The sequence below is a fragment of the Pleurodeles waltl genome, chromosome 2_2 (genome assembly GCF_031143425.1).
Source record: "Pleurodeles waltl isolate 20211129_DDA chromosome 2_2, aPleWal1.hap1.20221129, whole genome shotgun sequence".
NCBI classification, from domain to species: domain Eukaryota; kingdom Metazoa; phylum Chordata; class Amphibia; order Caudata; family Salamandridae; genus Pleurodeles; species Pleurodeles waltl.
The window spans coordinates 583,775,425-583,796,973 of NC_090439.1; the positions used below are offsets into that span (position 1 = coordinate 583,775,425).

At 44.8% G+C, this 21,549-nt stretch overlaps 1 protein-coding gene across 1 annotated transcript in view; it reads left to right on the forward strand.

The window, feature by feature from the left end:
• The window catches only part of ASXL3 (ASXL transcriptional regulator 3), a 285,614-nt gene that overhangs the window by 244,672 nt on the left and 19,393 nt on the right, over nucleotides 1-21,549 (forward strand). The window contains exon 12 of the mRNA XM_069220097.1: nucleotides 9,046-10,975. Within this exon, the coding sequence (XP_069076198.1) occupies nucleotides 9,046-10,975 (1,930 nt within the window). The remainder of the gene's footprint in view (nucleotides 1-9,045; nucleotides 10,976-21,549) is intronic.

The following is a 21,549-nucleotide window of genomic DNA, read 5'->3' on the forward strand; positions in this document are numbered from 1 at the left end:
TGACAATATATATTATTTTCTCTAAGCCTACAGTAAGTTACGGTTCGCTAAATGAAAAATAAGCTTTCCACAGTGTCTTTGTGCTTGTACATGTGTTTCCTTTTGTGTTCTTTTATTTGATTGACTTCTCGCTGCAGATTCCTTGCCTGTGAATTATCCCCAAGCATCAGACTGGATCCAGAAGAGTTTTCGTGAGCAGCACTCTTGCGTCCTGGAAGGTGATGTCGAAGCACTGTTATAGGCACCACCCAGGCACGCCAGTGTTGCTTCTTATCTTTCTGCACCATCCAGAGCTGATCTGAGGGAAATGTTACCCCCTCAGTCATTTTTTGACTGGCTTTTTTCAACATTTTGTTGAACTTTTTGGAGGTATTACCTCCTGGTTTGCTGAGAAGTCATCCCGTACGATGGGTTTTAAGCCCTGTGGATCTTGTCATCGGGTGATGTCGGTGACCGATCTGCACCTTGTCTGTGGTGTTTGGAGGGCGACCAAGACTCTAAGGCGTGCTCCGAGTGCTGGGCTATGCATATGAAGGCTTTGAGGGAGCGGTCCCTAAAGATGATTGTGGACCGATAGGCCACTCAACGCAGTTTGCGGTCCCGCTCAAGAGTAAGGTCCTGGAGCCAGTTGCTGAGTCTGAAGTCGTCATCATCCCACTCCAAGTCCCGAAGTTGATCAGGTAAGTCAAGGCACAAGAAAAAGAGCAAGAAGCCAATACAGTCTTCGACTTCTCCTCGTCCGTCGGCCGTTAATGACAAAGGAGCGTTGTCATTAAAGGCCCCGTTCGTCAGAACCTGTGCCTGGGCTGACACTGCCGCTCCTTGACTTTCCAGAAGTCAGAGCGATTACTGCCCAACTAAAATATTTTTTGAGGCCAGACCCCTTATTTTTTGGGCACTCTGACCCTGTCGGCATGCCTTCGGGTACTGTGAGATAGGAGGGGACCCCATTGGGTTTCGTGCCGACGCTCCAGACATCAGCAGGAGCTTTGTCTCCTAGAAGACCGGAAGGGGTCTCTCGACCCTTTGGAATACCAGCCTTACAAGAAAATGGGCTGACATGAAGACTTCGGTGAAGCCAGTGGACTGGCACATTTCCAGATATTTGGTATGCTTTCCCTCCCTACCGGGGCTACGGAGGAGGGAGCCTCTTAGGCAGTGGTGGTCAGGAAGGTGGTTGAGGTCCTGGACCTTCAGCGTCCCTCTGTGGCAGTTAAGGCTAATCCCTTGTCAGAGGTGCTCCAACTGGGAACTTCCACATCCAAACCACTGCTCCCATTTAATGATGACCTTGAGGGTGTCCTTTTGGGTCCCTGGTCCAAACCCAGCACAGGAGCTCCTGCGAATAGGACGATTGCCTGCCGCCATTGCCCCTCACCTAGGGATCCAACCTTCTTGATGCAACAGCCCACCCTTGACAGCATGGTGGTCCAAACCTCAGCTTTCCAGGGCTCGTTCCCTACCAGCCCCCCCCCCCCCCTCCCCAGATAGGGATTCCAAGAGGTTGGACTCATTTGGGAAGAAAATGTTTTCTTCCAAAGCCTGACATTGTGGTTTGTGAACACTACATGCTTTTTGGGCTGTTATTCCCACACTCTGTGGGACACAGTTGCGCAAGTGCTGACACAGGTCCTGGAGGAGGCTCAGCTGTACTCTCTCAGGCCGTTGCAGATGGGAGACACACAGCAAAGTTCACAAGTTCTTGCAGACTGGACACAACCAACTCGTTGGGCAGAGCGGTTTCAACAACAGTGGCCCTGAGGTGCCATGTCTGGCTGAGGACATCTGGCTTTTTGGGGGATGTCCAAGCTACCCTTATGGACAAGCCCTTCAATGGCACCCGTCTCTTTGAAGACAAAGCAAATTCAACATTCAAGCACTTCAAGGATTCTTTGTCTATGACCAGGTTCTTGGGCCTTGTGGCAGCCCCCTGTGCCCCACAATCTGGCTTTTGCAACTACGAAGGGGCTTCCAACCACACCTATTCCCGCCAAGCCACCGTGCTGAGCATGATGCCCAGCTTGTGTGTGGACGAGGGTGTGTTACCCACTGTGGGTCAGGTGGCCAGCGGTCTAGTTAGTAAGCCCCTCGCTGCAGCCTCTAAACCCTCATAGTCTGTCTGTTTACCACCACGACCCCCTAGTTGGCAGCAGGATTGACCATCACCTGCCCCACTGGCAGTTTGCGGTTCCCAGAAAGGACAAGGGTCTTCACCCAATTCTTGACTCATGACCCCTCAATTCTTCTTCAAGAAGGAGAAATTCAAAATGCTCACAATGGCTTATCTGCCCTGGACTTAGGAGACTGGATAGTAGCATTGGACTTGCTGGATGCTTAATTCCACATCCCCATCCGGCCTGCCCATAGACGTTACTTACGGTTCACTGTAGGCCATGAGCACTTTCAGTTCACTGGGCTTCCCTTCAGCCTTACCAGTGCCCCTCGGGTGTTCACCAATGTGATGGCGGTGGTCGCAGCTTGTCTGCAGAGATAAGGGGTGTCATTCTTCCCCTGTCTGGATGACTGACTGTTGAAGGCGGGCTCGCCCCAGGCGGGTGTCTCCCATCTCTAGACTACAGCAAACCTTCTGCATTTGCTGGGGTTCACTGTAAACGTGCCCAGGTCACTCCCGACTCCCTCTCATATGCTCCCTTTTATTGGAGCTATTCTGAACATGGTGCAGTTTTGAGCTTATCCTCCAGAGCAGCGAGTCCAGGAGATTTGGGTTATGATATTGATGTTTCATCCTCCATCCTGGATTTCCGTGAGACTGACTGGGGCTGTTGGGACTCATGGCCTCCTGCATCTTGCTGGCATCCCATGCCATATGGCAAATGTAGGTTCTTCAGTGAGACCTGAAGTTCCAGTAGGCGCAGCATCAGGGGAATCTCTCTGACATGTTCCCACTCTCGGAGGGAACTACAAAATATCTGCTGTGGTGGTTAACCAGTTGCGACTGGGTCAGAGGTAGGTCCCTCTCCCTTCACCAACCAAGATCTAAAAATAGCGACAGATGCCTCACTCTCGGGATGGGGCGGCCATCCGGAAGAGGTGGAGATCAGAGGACTCTGGCGGAATCCGGACTCCAAACTGTTGGAGCTCCAGCGATCCGACTGACATTTAAAGCCTTTCTACCCTCCATCAAGGGAAGGCTAGTGCAGGTGTTCACAGACTACACCACTGCTATGTGGTACTGCAACAAACAGGGCGAGTTGGTGTCATGGACCCTTTGTCAAGAGGCATGATGCATCTCAACGTAACTGGAACAGCAGGGCAAAGACATGGTCATTCAACACCTGGTTGGCTTTCTGAACTCCAGAGCAGACAAACTCAGCTGAAAATGCCTGACAGATCACAAATGGTGTCTCCACCCAGAGGTGATGCAAGGTGTTTTTCAGCAGTGGGGAAAGCCTTGGTTGGATCTGTTCGCCTCATTAAGAACATGCAATGTTTAGCAGTTTTGCGCGCTGGAATTTCCAAGGCAGTTGTCGCTCGGAGACGCTTTACGTCTTAAGTGGAAATCAGGCCTCCTGTATACCTTTCCCCTAATACCACTCCTGCCCAGCGCTAACAGGAAGATCAGAAACGACCGGGTCAAAGTAATCCTTGTGACTCTGGACTGGGCCCAGAGGGTCTGGTATCCCGAGCTGCTGAGCATGTCCATCGATCCTCCTATCAGACTGCCCCGTCAGGAATTTCTTCAGTTGCAGCAGCATGGGAGGGTTCTTCTCCCGAACCTGTCACTCTCGCATGACGATTGAGCGGCGGCAGTTGACAGATTTTGACCTTCCTCCCGAAGTCTGTGACATCACTTTGGGAACCAGGCGTCCTCCACCAAAACGGTATACGCCTGTTTTTAGAAGAAATTTGTGACGTGTTACACAGACAAGTCTGTTGATCTCCTCTTTGCCCCTCTGTCTGAGGCTTTACTTTTCATTCTTTCCTTTACCCAACAGGGCTCTGTTTTTATCACTCTTAAGGCCTCTATCTGCCATTTCTGCTTTCTTGATGCTGCATGATCAACCATCCTTGTTTAAGTCTCCTATTGTACATAGGTTCCTCAAAGGTCTTACTCATCTAGTCCCTCCTTCTCTATTCATTATGCTCCTGTGTGATATTAATTTGGTTCTGACCTTTTTGATGTGCGCTCCTTTCAAGCCCCTCCATGATTGTCCCATCAGGCGTTTCACATTAAAAACGGCCTTCCTTGTAGAAATTAAATCTACCCGCTGTGACTGAGCTGCAGGCCTTATCATCTAAGCCGCCCTACCTCTCTATATAGCCTGACAAATTGGTGCTTTGCACAAGGACCTCTTTTCTGCCAAATGTGGCCAGGCCTTTTCATGTAGGCAAATCCATCACCTTGCCTACTTTTTATGCTCTCCCACATCCTTCTAAGGAAGTGGAGGAGGAGAGACTACACCGCCTGGATCAAAAAAGAGCATTGGCGTTTTACCTTCATTGTACCTGTGAGTTCCAGGTGGACGACCAACTCTTCATGGGGTATGTGGGTGTGCAGAAAGGTCTAGCGGTGCAGAAGCAAACTGTCTTTCATTGGGTCCTGCTCTGCATTAAGATCTACCATGCACTGACCAAAAAGCAACCTCTTGAAGGCTTGCAGCATCATTCTACCAGAGCAAAAGCTGTGACCACTGGGTTAGCACATGGAGTTCTAGTCCTGGACATCTGCCAGGCAGCCAAGTGGGCATCTCTGCACACATTTACCAAACATAACTGCCTGGACAGTTAGGTCCGTAGGAATGGGCACTTTGCCTGTTCGGTCCTGCAGGACTTTTTAGTTTGAAATTGGTTCTCAGACCCACCTCCAGGGATGGGATTGCTTGGGTCTCTATTCACAGGTAGGGAATTTGTAGCTAGAATTCTCTATCAGATGGACAAGTTACTTACATTCGGGAAATGCCTTATCAGGTACAGACTATATTTAGTTGCAGATTCCTTACCAACCCACCTATCCTCCTTGCTCTGCAAACGGATTTCTAAGGGCATAGACTTCCCTTTCGGGGTCCTAGTTGTGACACACCAGTGGTCAGTGTTCCTCATGGTTCGGCACTTCTGGTGTGGAAAGTCATGAAAAGAATCTGACGGCATACATGGATGTTGCCTATAAGGGTGCCCTGAATGTCATTTCCGGCGCGGGCGACTCACAGACGCGGAGCCGATCAACAGCACCTACTAGCGCGCAGGGGTACTGCTCACAAAAAATCTTTTGGATACAGTCTGACGCCTGGGGAGGGTTTACAGGTAAATAATATGCAGTTAGAGATAGGGACTGTTTCAGATCCTGGAGGAGAGGATTACTCCATCACAAACGTGACAGACATCCCGTCCGCTGGATTACGATCCCATAATATGCTATGAAGATCTTAATATGGCAGACGGGATATCCATCACATTTATGACTGAGTAATCCCTCTGCCAGGCTAAATCAGGCTCGTAGTCTCTACTAGATAAGCTTTACTGACAGTAAGTAACTAGTCCTTTAAGAAGTTAAGAGAATTAAAATGGCTTTGCATTTAAAATAAATATGCTTTTTAATTTCACAGTGTTTCACTGACCTTGAATCAATTTAATTAGATTTTTTTCTGACGTTTTCTTAAAGCCAAATGTCCTTTGCAGTTGAATTGATGAGCTGGAGAAATGCAACTATTTTTTTCTCGCTGCAGTTTTTATTGAGTATACTTTGTGCAATACACCACAGGTTTTCTAAATTGCCACTGTTCGCACAGGCTAGTCAGCGATTAGCTTCTAAACGGGTAGCATTGTGCTCTTGTTTCTCTGCTTTTTCTTTTCTGCTTAGCTGGTTCAAAACTCCGAATGCCACATAAGTATTGCAGAGATGCACTCCAAAAGATCTAAAGCCATGCATGGACATCTGTGTGCTTTCTCATGACCCATCCAACCATTTACACTATTTTGCAACAGGTTTTCCACACTTTGTATTGTATATGCAGAAAACATGCAGCAGCTAATTATAGGGTCAGAAAGGAGGGTTAACTACGACTAGAACTAAGACCTGAACCACAGTGAAAGTTAATTTTCTTTGTACTTGCATCCTTTTCTGCCTTCTCTCCAACTGGGCAAGAACATAAAGCTAATTCTAGTGGAGAAATCAGACTGCATTCACCGATCGTAGTTCAAGCAAAAAGATTGTAAAGTACCTCCTTGTCAAGCAAAGCTCTTGTCGACTGGAAAATAAATCTAAAAATTAATATTTAAAATAAACATAAAGAGCATCTGTTTGACTGGCCACCATATGGCTCTCAGCCAGTCATGTATGGTCTTGTGATTCAGAGGGTGCCTACTGCTGCTTTGAAAAATTGCAAACATCTCATAACAGCAATAGAATTTTCTTTTAAAACAACATACAAAGTTTGTTTTTAATGATACATTCTACCTGAAAAAGAGCAGTGAGCTGTATTGTATTGCTGCAGTTATATGGTGCTTAATACCCCTATGCGGAGCACTAAAGTGCTTGCCTACATGGACTAGAAGCTGTGCCATGTAGGTTGTGTGATTGGAAAGTTATTTCTTGTTTTTGTCATTCTATATGGGAACTGTTTTATGTTGTGTGTAATGACCACAGAGGTGTGGTTTTCACGTTCAGCGCATAGTAGTGTGGTTGACGATGAGGTGCGAGAGATAGACGCGCCCAGTGTATGCTCGCAGCTTAGTGCAGCTCTGCAGGTCACTTTATGGCATTTGTTATGATCATAGTCTCATTAGCTGGTTACTGTACTGGGTTGTCCAGCCTAAATTTTTGGTCCTGAGCTGGTGTGATTGAAGAGAGGTAGGAATTCAGAGATCTGCTGGAATGGGCTTTGTTACTATCATCCCATATGAGTTGTTGTGAGGTGTAAAGAAGTAGTCATAATATGGTATTATTTGGGACCTGCGGTGGTGGGATGGATTAAAGTCCTCCGATTGGCTAGCAGTATGTGACAAATCTCTTCAGTTATTGATCGCTTGTTTATTGGCATGCACAGCACTGGTGATGGACACACCCATAGAAGATATGTCTTATAAGAATGTTAAAGGGTTAGGTTAAAGAAAGTTTGCCGCCTACCGGAGAGTGGTATGGTATTAGTATTATTGTGGGCCAGACATGTAATTTATAACTTAACATAGCTCTGTAATGCCCAGGTTAACCATAGGTCAGCCCTGCTTATCTTACTTGCATATAGAAAGTAGTTTGCGGTTTGGGTTGTTCCCTGTCTGTTGGTTGTAAGCTGAAGATTACATTTGTGACGGTCTTTGGGGGTTCTATCCCTGGGATATGGAATGATGCAGTTATCTTATAAATTGCTGTTTTCAGTTGTCTTCTGGAGTGTGTGTGCGCTTCTGGGTGACTTGGATGTTCGTTTGTAGTGCGTTTGAGTTTGACAGCGTGTAGTGACAAAGCAGTGCCTCCTATGCATTTCTTATGGTAAGGTGGTTTGATATTGATATGTAGTGCAAGCGTGGAGCACAGTGTTCTGTTTTGATCATACTGCTTGAATTTCACTTGTAGTATCTCCTGCATGCTGTGAAAATCTGTCAGAGAATGAAGTATTGAACAATACATTATATTATCTTTAGCCATGTGGAAGGTCTTGAAAGTTGTTATATAATAAACCATGAAGCTGGCCTTTCCCTCTCACTACGGTGACAAAGGCAAAGCACAGAGAGACAAAGGTTGAAGAGATTAATCTTAATACACTTTCGCAGCAGGTTAAACTTCCATTGATGAACAATTCCAGCTTAATTGATTGTTAAATGATTGCTTGATCAAGCAATGTAATACTCCTTCTATATTGTCAGTTGGCGTATGATCTTGTTTTGAGATTTAGGCACTCGGGTCCAGGGACAATGGTTAGGGTGAAAGGCAGATATGCTCAGAGATGTCCAAGTGCAAGGTTCCAAATTCAATTTCTTATGTTGAAAGCTTCTCTAAAGTGCATCTATGACTTTGCAATAGCAACAACAGTTGCAGCTGCTTGTGAAAGAGCAAGAGGTGACAGTTCTGCAATCAATGAAAAAATATTTTTCTACTGTCTAAATTTAAAATGTTACAGCCCTTTTTGATACCAACTGGGTTAACCGTGCTTCAGTGATCAATAGAATGTATTAGAATTAAACAGTTTAACTTTTTATAATATATAGTTAACTTGAGCGTAGACCAAATGGTCCCTTCTTTGTGTTATACCAGATTATGTAGGGGGAGGGGATTACTAATTTCCTTGTGCATTTTCGTTCTCCAAGTATTGTTCCCTGCCACACTTCCACTAAATTAATTCTTCAATCCATAACTCTATAATGACATTCATTCTTTATTATCAAGATTGTGTGTGTTCTTCATTTTTTGACATTAAAGATCTCAGGCAGACCTTTTCATGTCTCTTGGTCTCAATTAGAGTTTGGTTGATGCGGGACATTGCCTCAAAAGCTGTCAGTGTCATGTCCACATTATTTAGAGTGTAAAGAAACGTATACGCTCTAAATAAGGGGGACTGGACATCTGTCGTTTTTTTGGCAGGTACAGGACATCCATTAAACTCTAAATCATGACTTATATTTTTCTTGTTTACGAAGAGACAAGCAGCCAATTCAAAAAGGTATTTGTGAGCATGTTAATTAGTGTCTTTGTGATTAGCCTCAAAAGACATAAAATATATATATACACACAATCAGTACGAATTGAAAGAACTGTACCCTCTTTGCACTTTTACTATGCCAAATTCAGAGATGCATTTATGATCATCTAACGTAGTACTCCAGTAGTACTAGTTTGCATACTCATAAATATCTTTGTAAATTTGGCCCATAGTATACCGCATCCAGTGCACTGATTACAGGTTCTAGGTTCTCATTAGCATTCTCTATCAGAACACAGGTTTTAAGCCTCTGGAGTGGACATATATTTATATATCCTTACTGTGAGAATATGAAACCAATATGTCTGTCTAGTTTTGTATTTCAGAAGCTGTTCTTTAATAGTTGCCTAGTTCCATTGTATTAAACAGTATATATTATGTTATTTGTACATAGGTTGGGAATGTCATTTGAAGAATCTGTGAAGCTCACTTCTGTACACAACAGCGGGGAAGATGAGGGCTTGTCCTTGTGTACCTCAGGTCTGCCTGGCCCTTCGACATTTGATGAGAATGAAGTGATCTCTACTGAAATCATGTATGTCTCTGAGAACGACCTGTCGCTTATTAACATGGAAGCAGTTCCAGCTAATGAACTAGTGGAAGAGCCAGGTTTGGAAGACATTCTTATATCCGAAGAATCGCTAGTACACGAGGAAATTGCTGTAGAGGTTGAGACAAGTATCTGTGAATGCCAAGAGGAGAATCATAAGGCAGAGCAAGAGTTTTCTGACAAGGCTTTGAGCCAGGCTGCTTCACATGAGGAAACTACGGCAGACCAACCTCTACCCTACTCCGAGCTCTGTGTTGATATGAGCAATGATGTAGATTGTCTGTCAAAATTAAAAGAGGTACACAATAAAGAAGTGGAAAAGGAAGAAATAGTTAAGTCCGAAGCCCCTCAAGAGAAAATGCAATTAGTCAGTCATCACTTAGAGGAAAGTTTATCAACAATGCCTTCTGTTTCATCTGTACATCCTGTAGGTGACATGGCAGAGGAAGAACCTCATGTTCAAGAGTTGAGTGCACCAGACGCAGAAAGTCTTTCCTCTGCTCCAGTATGTGCATTGCTAATGAGTGAATGTAGGTCTGTTGAACTGGAAATTCTCAGTGATCAAGAGGAACCATCCACTGAAGGACACTCATCTGAAACTGCTTGTATTTCTGAAACTTCTTTCTCCTCTGAAAGTCCAGCTGATGCTTGTGCCAGCTTTGCATCACCGAGTGGTGACACCCAGTCTGCTTCAGAGGACCCCAATACACCTGCATCTGTTGAGGCAACCTCCTCATCCGATGTTTCCAGCACAGAAAACATTGAGACTGAAATTCAGCAGAAGTCTGTTGAAGAAAGTCTAAACACACCTTTAGCATCAGACACGTCAGCTATGTCTGCTTCTCCTGTGATGTCTGAGGCTTCCCCAATGTATACTTTACCCTTGACGTCAGAAGCATCACCTGTTTCCAACTTGCCACTAACATCCGAACCATCCCCTATGTCTGACATACCTTTTGTATCAGAAACCTCTTCCCTCTCCTCTGTAGCTTTAGTATCTGAAGCATCTCTTGCTAATAGCGTTTCTTTGCCTTCAGAAACGTCTCCCATCTCTAGTGTATCCACAATCGAGTGTCTCAATTTGCAACAGAGAAAATCACCCTCATTGTCTGAGGACCCTCTTTCCCCATCAAAAGAAGAAACTTCCACAAGTTCAGAATTGTCTGAAGCTGAGAACATTGTCGCAGATGAGAAAGAACCTCAAAGTGCTCCTGAAATTATTAGTTCATGTCGATTACCTGTTATCCCTGAATCGTTGGCAAATGAGGAGTCCAAAGCTGGCACCCCAAATCACCAGTCTTGTGCATCACACACAGAACATCACAAACCACATGCTGCTGCTAGCAAAGACATTACACCACCGAAAATACAGATAGGTACTTCATCAGAGGCATCTGCATTGCCTGAAGGGACAACCTCCAAAAGCACCGAAACTTTGCAGACTAAAACACATGATAAACTACATACCTCATCTGCAGAAAATTCTTCATTCCCTGAAATACCCAGAACTAAGCAACATAAACAACAAGGGAGTTCAGCAAATCACTTCGAGAAGTCACACTCGAAGTCTGTAGAACCTGCCAAGTCACCTGAAGTGCCAAAAAATGAGAGTAGGGAGCCAGAGATCTCAAAGAGAAAGACAGCAGAACAGCATAGTTTTGGCATCTACAAAGAAAAAAGAGCCCGAATAGATGATGATCTGCCTTCTCGATCCTCTTCCACATCAGAAAAGGAGCAGCCACCAAGAGAAGAGCCAAAGGTTCCACCACTTAAGGTACAGTTCCATGAGTATCTTATTAATCCAATGTTCAGTAAGCTTAAAATGCCCAGAAGCGACACATATTTACCCAGTGATATAATTTTTTTATCTGATGCTTCGCATATGTCGTTCTGGTTCTCAAAATTGAGATGCTAGAAAGAATAGGTTTTATGTGTGGTGGTAAAACGTATTTTATTTGCAATACACGTTGTTAAAGTTCAATGATGATGCTAGTAATATGATCATCTAAAAATTACTTCCAGCAGCAATCCCAACACACACAAGGCATTCGTTTGTGTTTTAACTTGTGTTGATCTACTGGCTTATGTTGCTGCCATAGATTGTTTTTATGTACTGAGTACATTTTCTTACAATATGTCTTGTGGTTCTGATTCCTTTTTGTAATATTTTTGTGAGTCCATTTCGCTTGCGTTAGTGACACTACATTCATCCAAACTGACAACATCAGATTAACAGCCCAACTTTGAGAAATATATCTTATGCAGTTTGAGGTCAAGTTCTTCTTTATCTGAACATATGAACCTCCTTTTGTAGTTTTTGTGAAGCACAGCAAAAGAGATACAAGGGAATAAGCACTAATAGAAACTGACTTCATTTCGCTATCAAATAGTCAATGTTTACTTTTTGTCACAATTTCGAATCTTTTCTTTTTGCAGCTCTTCTTTTCAGAGGTGTGCTTGACACTATGTTTCAAGTGTATTTACTCTGACTCTCACAGAGCTGAGTTGCACCACTAACTTAAGGGCCTGATTTCGGTGGTTGGGTTACTCTCACACCGGTGATGAATATCCCATCTGCAGAAATATAAATCACATTATTTCCTATGGGATCTATAGTTCAGAGGACGGGATATCTATCATCGTTGTGACAGATTAACCCATCCGCTGAAATCTAAAGCGGGCCCTTAATGTACAATGTATAAGAGCCTGTTAAGTGCTAACTTCTGACACATGGGTGGAGGTGGAAGAGAGTACAGGTGGGCCATTTTTTAAAGCTATGGCCTCAAAAATTTAAATCCTAAAATTCAGATTTCAAACCAAATGATCAGTTTTAAAAAGCCATTACATTTGTCAGTTAAGATCTAAAATTGCACAATCCACCCTTTTACTGATGAAATAAGAATGTTTCGACTGTCTACATAGAGTTAAAACACCTGAAAAAGTGCTTTCTTCATAAAGTATTGTAGAGCAAGAGATAAAGCCTTTTGACATCAATCGCCGTATAGTAACCAGAAGAAATTTCATCACAAAGTTGGTGGCCCATTGAGCTTCTGAATCTGCACTTTGCATTTTATTAAGCATGATTTTTTTTACCAAGCGTTTTTATACTCTGAACAGTCCTGTATGCTGTATATCTCCTCACAAACGTGTCTCTTCAGGCATGATTTTTGTGATTTTTAGACTGTTGAAAAAGATCTCTTAATTTTTTTCCTTTTCGTTTTTTTCTCAATGACCATCAGTCAGCTCATTAGCCTACCGTATTTGATGACCCACAGTGCTCTTTTTCTCAACTTTTTAAGGTTGGGAAGTATAAGTGGAAAAGCACATCATTTTGAAATTCAGTTTTTGTTGATTTTAATAGACAAAAAACAATACATCTGGGCAGTCTGCTAAAATGACAATACATATATACCAAAACAGGAGACAGCACTAATTTTCAGGATTGGCCTGACGGTTGCATGCACATACGATCTGTGTTTCCGCTAGACTATTCCCGCCCCCCGCCCCACCCCCCCCCCGGTCATTCTTAATGTAAGCACCCTGAATTAATAGTTTTTTGTGACTCCATCTGTCTTTCTCCGTCAGTTAAATCATTTGACATTTCTTGACGGTCTCAGAGATTACCTGCTAGGTTATCATCCAGTCTGAGTACACATACGGATCTCCTCTGCAGTGGTACAGCAGCTAGCAAAGATTTTTGCTGTAAAGCCTTTATTCTCAAAAGCCATGTAGGCAACCCTGATGGGCAAAAAAAAGATTTAAATATGTTTTGTTGTATATATGTGTACTTTGTTTACTATTAATATAGGTTCCAATCCCATGTCCAACAAACGTACATTTTTATTGTTATATGTACACTTCTTTGTCAGACCAAAAAATGTTGTTGACTTTTTATTCTTTACATAATCATGCTCCCCTGAACCCTTTGGGTCATTATCCACTCTTTTAGCTGCATCACTTCTAAAATTTAGATTTTTGTACTATTGGTGAGGAGCAGCTTTAAGTAGAAATTATTATGCTGCAAAATAGGATCGTATTTTACCCTCCTTTTAGGTTTTTTGGGAAACTGAGAATATTTTCCCACTGTTTCTTTCTACACTTAAATTATTGTTAATGGATAGAGTACATGTCATCATTGTTGTGAAGAACCAAAGTGGGGAATAAGTAAAGGAAATGTTTGCATTTTTCCCAAGTCCTGCCATCACCATCAGAATTCAGGAAGAGAACCCTCAAACTCTACATAATATATTATATCTACACTGTAACCTGTTTTTGATGATGAGAAAAAGTGAAAGCAATTCAGGAGGGCACACATTTCTAACCTCTGCACCCACTACACTTTTTGAGGAGTTCTACCCAAACATGAAACATAAAATGTTAACTAATAGGAATAGAAATACTAAACATTTTGCATTCTGACAGGCACAGCTAGTTGAACGTGGTCAGTTGAACTCAAGTAACTGCTAGTTGTCTGTCAAACTGCTCGATTAGAGAGTTGGTTAACATTTATTTATTTGACTTCAGCATAATAAACATTTGTATTTTAACAGGTACAGTTAGTTCCAGTTGATCTCAAGTAGCTGCTAGTTGTCAAATTGCATGATTAGAGAGTAGATCAATATTTATTTATTTGATATGAGCATAGTAAACATTCATATCAGAAAAGTTTTACAGTAGCAACTGCAAAAGTACATATCACATATATCACTAAAGAATGGGGTGGTTACAATAGTTTGGATAAAATAATCGTTGTATGGGTTGATTGCATCGTTTGTGTGGATCAGCTTGGTGATAATAAAACATACACCAAAGCTGTGACTTATTTCTGTAATATTACAGTAGGGAGATAATTCACGCTGTGCTCTTAAGTTGCCAACATGCCAGGTTTTGTGGATGTTTTTTAATTCTTCTGTAGAAGGAGCACAATGATTGTCTAGGTAGTAGTGAGATCAAGTAAAGAGGACCAATAAGATTGGAGCTTGGAGGCATCACACAGTGGCTTTGGTGTAATAGGTTTTTTGGGGTGGATCATAAATATAGAATAGATGTTTTGAATACAATAGCACAAGAGGAAGTTTGAAGCCAGACAATTTATTGCTTTGAACACAAGTGTCAAGATCTTGCATAAAGTAAGGTTTTGGGCAGCCATTTGCCTTTGTGATGATGGGCTGCATCGGGGTATGTTTGGGTGGTTTATACAGTGTTCAGGTTGGAAAATGTATGATCTTTTCTGGTGGAGTAAAGGAGAATTTTGGGAAGCCATTTAAAAGCCTGTTGCAGTAATCCACTTTGCTGACCACTTTTTTTCAAACATTTATTTGAATTATAAAACCCGAAAACTAAAATCCAGCTAGTCATAAAGTATACAGGCAGAGACTGCATACTTGTTTATTCTCCTCTGCGCTGGTTAACAAATCAAACACCAAGAGGTATACTACAAGACTAGTGAGTTATATGGGATAGCTGGTGAAGCAGAACCCCCAAAATATAGGCCTTTTAGGCATCTCAGATCCTAGCTAGAGAGGCAAACCCTATATTATCAAGAACAAAATACTGACTGGCCTTCTCCAAGAACTGCCCAATTGCTATATTTGAGAGGAGACATGATTACCTGTCCATCTAGGACTCCCCCGTGGGGCGGGTAGTTATACTAACACCATTACTGCTGAGTGATTGGAAAGCTGCCATTACAGGTGTTTGATCTCCCTAACTCTTTCAACCATAGTGTATTGATAAAGACATAAACTAGCCTGGAAAAGTGGCCATACTTTTTACTATGTTATGTATATCCTCTCTGCTCTCCCATTCGATGTCGCCAAACATCTACCAGTCCCATATCCTGGAACATACTTTTCAGGGCCTGCCTGACCTTGGGCGTATTGATGCAATCTCCTGGTGGATCTGTCTAGCTTGATATTTAACAGTGTTGAAATCTCCCCCAAGGATAATTGGCATTGGAGCCTCTAATAGATTCTACTCCAGATATGAGATGGGTCATCTGAATTTAGGCCATGAAAGCCAGCACACAGAAAGGTATATTTAGAGTACCTCATCTGCCCAACCACCCATTTTCCTGTGAAGGCAGTTCTAGAACCTACCAACTCTATTCCTACCACTTTTCTTTCGATGAAAGCAACCCCCTTGGAGTATTCTGCTTGGTCTAACACAGCGAACTGCCCCGCCCACTTTGCAATAGAGAGCAGGGCTGTGTTTTCGAAGCCAGTCAAGTTGGTCTCTTGCAAAATCATTATATGGGCTGAGCTGGATCCAGAAGGTTTTCATGAGTAGTACCTCTATGCACCGTTAGATGGCGTTGTTTGTGTCGCCATCGCCCGCGCCTGATATGACATAGTTTCTATATATGCCCCATTCACGGACACTAATGTCAGTTCGCTCTTTCTTCACCAGCAAGAGCTGATCCGAACAGAGCTCCCCCTCAATCACTTTTTGACTGGATTTTTTTGTCAAGCTTTTTTCGAGTGTTATGCTCCTGGTGCATAGAGGATGTCCTCCAGAAAAACCAGCTTCAAGCCCTGTGGATCCTTTCATCGGGCGATGTCTGTGACAGATCCACACCTACTGTGTCTTTGGTGACTGCAGCGAGACCACAACACAAAGTTGTGCTCAGGCTTGCATCCAAATACTTGTGGGAGTGATTCCTGAAGCTGATGGCAGCCCGACGCTCAAATCCATACAAGTACAGGGAGTGCAGAATTATTAGGCAAATGAGTATTTGGACCACATCATCCTCTTTATGCATGTTGTCTTACTCCAAGCTGTATAGGCTCGAAAGCCTACTACCAATTAAGCATATTAGGTGATGTGCATCTCTGTAATGAGAAGGGGTGTGGTCTAATGACATCAACACCCTATATCAGGTGTGCATAATTATTAGGCAACTTCCTTTCCTTTGGCAAAATGGGTCAAAAGAAGGACTTGACAGGCTCAGAAAAGTAAAAAATAGTGAGATATCTTGCAGAGGGATGCAGCACTCTTAAAATTGCAAAGCTTCTGAAGCGTGATCATCGAACAATCAAGCGTTTCATTCAAAATAGTCAACAGGGTCGCAAGAAGCGTGTGGAAAAACCAAGGCACAAAATAACTGCCCATGAACTGAGAAAAGTCAAGCGTGCAGCTGCCACGATGCCACTTGCCACCAGTTTGGCCATATTTCAGAGCTGCAACATCACTGGAGTGCCCAAAAGCACAAGGTGTGCAATACTCAGAGACATGACCAAGGTAAGAAAGGCTGAAAGACGACCACCACTGAACAAGACACACAAGCTGAAACGTCAAGACTGGGCCAAGAAATATCTCAAGACTGATTTTTCTAAGGTTTTATGGACTGATGAAATGAGAGTGAGTCTTGATGGGCCAGATGGATGGGCCCGTGGCTGGAATGGTAAAGGGCAGAGAGCTCCAGTCCGACTCAGACGCCAGCAAGGTGGAGGTGGAGTACTGGTTTGGGCTGGTATCATCAAAGATGAGCTTGTGGGGCCTTTTCGGGTTGAGGATGGAGTCAAGCTCAACTCCCAGTCCTACTGCCAGTTCCTGGAAGACACCTTCTTCAAGCAGTGGTACAGGAAGAAGTCTGCATCCTTCAAGAAAAACATGATTTTCATGCAGGACAATGCTCCATCACACGCGTCCAAGTACTCCACAGCGTGGCTGGCAAGAAAGGGTATAAAAGAAGGAAATCTAATGACATGGCCTCCTTATTCACCTGATCTGAACCCCATTGAGAACCTGTGGTCCATCATCAAATGTGAGATTTACAAGGAGGGAAAACAGTACACCTCTCTGAACAGTGTCTGGGAGGCTGTGGTTGCTGCTGCACGCAATGTTGATGGTGAACAGATCAAAACACTGACAGAATCCATGGATGGCAGGCTTTTGAGTGTCCTTGCAAAGAAAGGTGGCTATATTGGTCACTGATTTGTTTTTGTTTTGTTTTTGAATGTCAGAAATGTATATTTGTGAATGTTGAGATGTTATATTGGTTTCACTGGTAATAATAAATAATTGAAATGGGTATATATTTGTTTTTTGTTAAGTTGCCTAATAATTATGCACAGTAAGAGTCACCTGCACACACAGATATCCCCCTAACATAGCTAAAACTAAAAACAAACTAAAAACTACTTCCAAAAATATTCAGCTTTGATATTAATGAGTTTTTTGGGTTCATTGAGAACATGGTTGTTGTTCAATAATAAAATTAATCCTCAAAAATACAACTTGCTTAATAATTCTGCACTCCCTGTAGAGATCTCGGTCGAGAGGAAGGTCCCTGGATCGGTCGCGGAGTCTTTTATCATTGTCCCACTCTTAAGTCCTCAGGGTGATCGGGTAAGTTGAGGCATAAGAAGTCCAAGAAGTTGAAGCGTTCTTCGATGAGACAAGGGAGCGTTGATGTGCTAGGCCTCGTTCTGCGGAACCTGTGCCTGGGCCAACTCCACGCCTCCCCGAGTTTCTTCGGGTACCCAGCAGGTGGCTTGGGCCTCGGTGCCAAGGGGCACCCAAGGATCCAGTCCTGGAACTGGACTGGCATCAGTCGTACCACCAGTCCCTACACCAACACTCACGGTGCCGTCCATGCCCACGGGCAGTACCACCCCATTGCGATCCCCGAGACTGACACAGAGCCAGATGGGTGTTGTATGATGCCAACTCTGATGCCGGCAGGAGCCTTGCCTCCTAGATCGAATCCTGGGCCCTTTTATTATGGCTTAGGCCTCAGGATGAATGGGAAGGGTCGCTGGACCCTTTAGAGTACCAGTCCCATGAACTATGGGCTGACATGAAGACTTGGGTGAGGCCAGCAGACTGGATACTTTTTAGATACTGCCATGCTTTCTTCCCTTACCGTGGCTGTGGAGGAGGGAGCACTTGACAGAGGTTCTACAACCAGAAGCTTTCACCTCAGAACCCTTGCTCACGTTTAATGAGACCCTCACGGATGTCCAATTGGGTACCTGGTACAAACCCAGCACAGGGGCTCCTGTGAACAGGACGATTGCCTGCTGCTTTTGCCCCACACCAAGGAACCTAAGTTTCTTGACACAACACCACACTTCTGACAGCTGTGTGATCCAAGCCTGTACCTCCCACGGTGCGTTCCCTTCCTTTTCCCCAGAAAGGGAATGCAAAAGGTTGAATTCACTTGGAAAGATGTATTCTTCCGCTAGCCTTTCATTGTGGTCTGTGAACACTGCATGCCTTTTGGGCCATTTTTCCCACACACTGGGGGGCACAGCTGCACACGTGCTGCCACAGGCCCTGGAGGCGACCCGGGCAGTATTCTCTCGGGCTGTTGCTGATGGGAGAGACACAGCGAACTTCGCAATCTGTTGTGGACTGGACACCACCGACTTGCTGGGCAGAACGGTTTCATCTGCAGTGGCCCAGAGGCGCCACACCTGGCTGAGGAAGTCTGTCTTTTCAGGGGATGTCCAAACTTCATTGATGGACATGCCCTTTGATGGCACTCGTCTTTTCGGAGGCAAGGCAGACTCAGCGCTCAAGCTCTTCAAGGGTGCTTGGGCTACGGTCAGGTCTTGTGCCTCGCAGTGGCTCTCCGTTACCACCAGTCTGCCTTTCGCCCGTTTGTGGCTACGGAATGAGTCTCCAACTGCGTCCATTTCCAGCCACCCACCATGCCGCCCACCCTCTGCGTGCCTGAGAGTCGGGGTTCCACTGACCTCATGGGTCAGGTGGCCAGTGGTCTGGACAGGGACAGGTCCTCCTCTCCCCCACGCCTACCCCCATAGCTACACAGCAGCCTCTAAACCTTCCTAATCTGACATTCCCTCACCATGGGCGATCACCTGCTTCACTGGCAATCCACTCAGACAGGGGTTTTGTAGAGAGTCCGAAAGAGCTACACTCTTCCCTTGGAGACTATCCCCTCCAATCATACCACCATCCTACGATCGACTGACGGATGATCACTTATTCCTTCTCAACAAGGAAGTTACGGCTCTTGCAAAAGGGAGCCGTAGAGAGGGTCCCCGTGCCAGAAGTAGGTCGTGGTTGCTATTCCCGCCACTTTTTGTTCCTCAAAAAGGACAAGGGCCTCTGCCCTATCCTAGCCCTCTGGTCTCCCAATCTCTTCCTCAAAAAGGAGAAGTTCAAGATGCTCCTTTTGGCTCTCTTCCTATCTGCCCTGATCCCAGGAGACTGGATGGCAACGTTGGACTTGCCAGTTGTTTATTGCCATATCCCTATCCTGACTGCCCATAGACATTACTTACGGTTCACGGTAGGCCACAAGCACTTTCTGTTCACCGTGCTCCCCTTTGGCCTTACCAGTGCCCATCAGGTTTTCACGAAGGTGATGGTGGTTGCAGCTCATCTGCGGAGATCAGGAGTTTGTCTTCCCCTATCTTGGTGACTGGCTGATGAAGGCGGGCTCACCCCAGGCTATCATCTCCCACCTCCAGACTACGTTGGACCTCCTGCATTCGCAGGAGTTCACTGTAAACATGCCGATGTCACACCTGATTCCCTTTCAGACACTCCCTTTCATTGGGGCTATTCTGGACACAGTGCAGTTTCAGGCTTATCCTCCTGAGTGGCAAGTCCAGGATATTCAGGGTATGGTACCGATATTTCAGCCTGTATCTTGGATTTCATTGAGAATGAGTGGGGCTGCTAGGCCTCATGGCATCCTGCTGGTGACACATGCCAGATGGCACAGGCTTGCTCTCCAGTGGAACCTGAAGTTCCAGTGTTTTGCAGCATCAGGGGAATCTCTCCGACAAGGTCCAGATCTTGGAGGGAACTGTGAAAGATCTGAAGAAGTGGTTAACGAACAGTGATTGGGTCAGAGGCAGATCCCTCTCTCTTCCTCAACCAGATCTTACAGGAGTGACAGATGTCACTTCTGGGATGGGGTGGCCATCTGGGAGAGATGGAGTCCAGAGGCATCTGGTCTCTGGCGGAATCCGGACTCCACCTCAACTTGTTGGAACTCTGCGCGATTCGGCTAGCATTCAAAGCCTTTCTTCCCTCTGTCAAGGGAAAGATAGTGCAGGTGTTCATGGACAACACCACTGCCATGTGGTACTGCAATAAGCTATATGGGTTGAGGTCATGGACCTTTTGTCAAGAGGCTCATCGCCTGTAGATTTGGCTTGAACAGTAGGGAGTATCCCTGGTGGGTCAACATCTGGTGGGATCTCTGAACGCCAGAGAAGATGTCCTCCGCTGAAACTGCCGAGTGGACCACGATTGACGTCTCTATCTGGAGGTGGCGCAAGGTATCTTTCAGCTGTGGGGAGTGCCTTGGTTAGATCTGTTCGCCTCCTCAGAGAACGTGCAGTGTCAGCAGTTTTGCATGTTGGAATTTCCAAGGCAGCAAAGGCTCACAGACACTCAGGCCTCCTGTACCCCTTTCTGTCCATTCCACCTCGCCCAGAGTTCTTAAAAAGATCAAGAACAACCAGACCCTAGTAATCCTTGTGGCTCCATACGGGGCACAGCGAGTCTATTATCCTGAGCTGCTAAGCATGTCTCTCAATCCTCAAAACAGACTGCCCCTTCAGGAGGATCTTCTATCACAGCAGCAGGGGAGGGTTCTTTGCTCCACCTTCTTGCATAGAGATTGGACAACGACAGTTGACAAACTTCTGACCTTCCTCCCGAAGTCTATAACATAATCTCGGCAGCCAGGCGTCCCTCCATCAGAATGGTACACAACTGTTGTTTGAAGAACTTTGTGGCATGGTGCACAGACAAGTCTGTTGACCTCCTTTTCTGCCCCTCTCTCGGACGTTTATCTTTTCCCTGGCCGAGGAGGGCACTGCTATGGGCACTTTTAAAGGTTATTTGTTTGCTATTTCTGTTTTGAGGTTGCATAATCAACCTTCTTTGTTTAAACCCCTATTGTACATAGGTTCCTCAAAGGTCTTACACATCTCTTTCCTCCATCCCCTTTCGTTATGCCCCAATGGGATCTGAATTTGGTTTGGGCTTTTCTCATGTGCTCTCCTTTTGAGCCTCTCCACAATTGTCCTCTCAGGCTTCTCTCTTTGAAAACAGCCGTCCTTCTGGCCATTTCATCTGCCCACAGGGTGAGTGAGCTACAGGCATTGTCATCTAAGCCACCCTACCTTTCCATCTATCCTGACAAAGTGGTGGTTCGCACTAGGGCCTCCTTTCTGCCAAAAGTGGTTACACCCTTTAATGTAGGCCAGTCTATTGCCTTGCCTACTTTTTACGCACTCCCACATCCTTCTAAAGAAGAGGAGAGACTCCACCGCCTGGACCCAAAAAAATCATTGGCGCTCTACCTTGACCGTACAAGATTTCTAGGTGAAGACCAACTCTTTGTAGGTTATGTGGGTG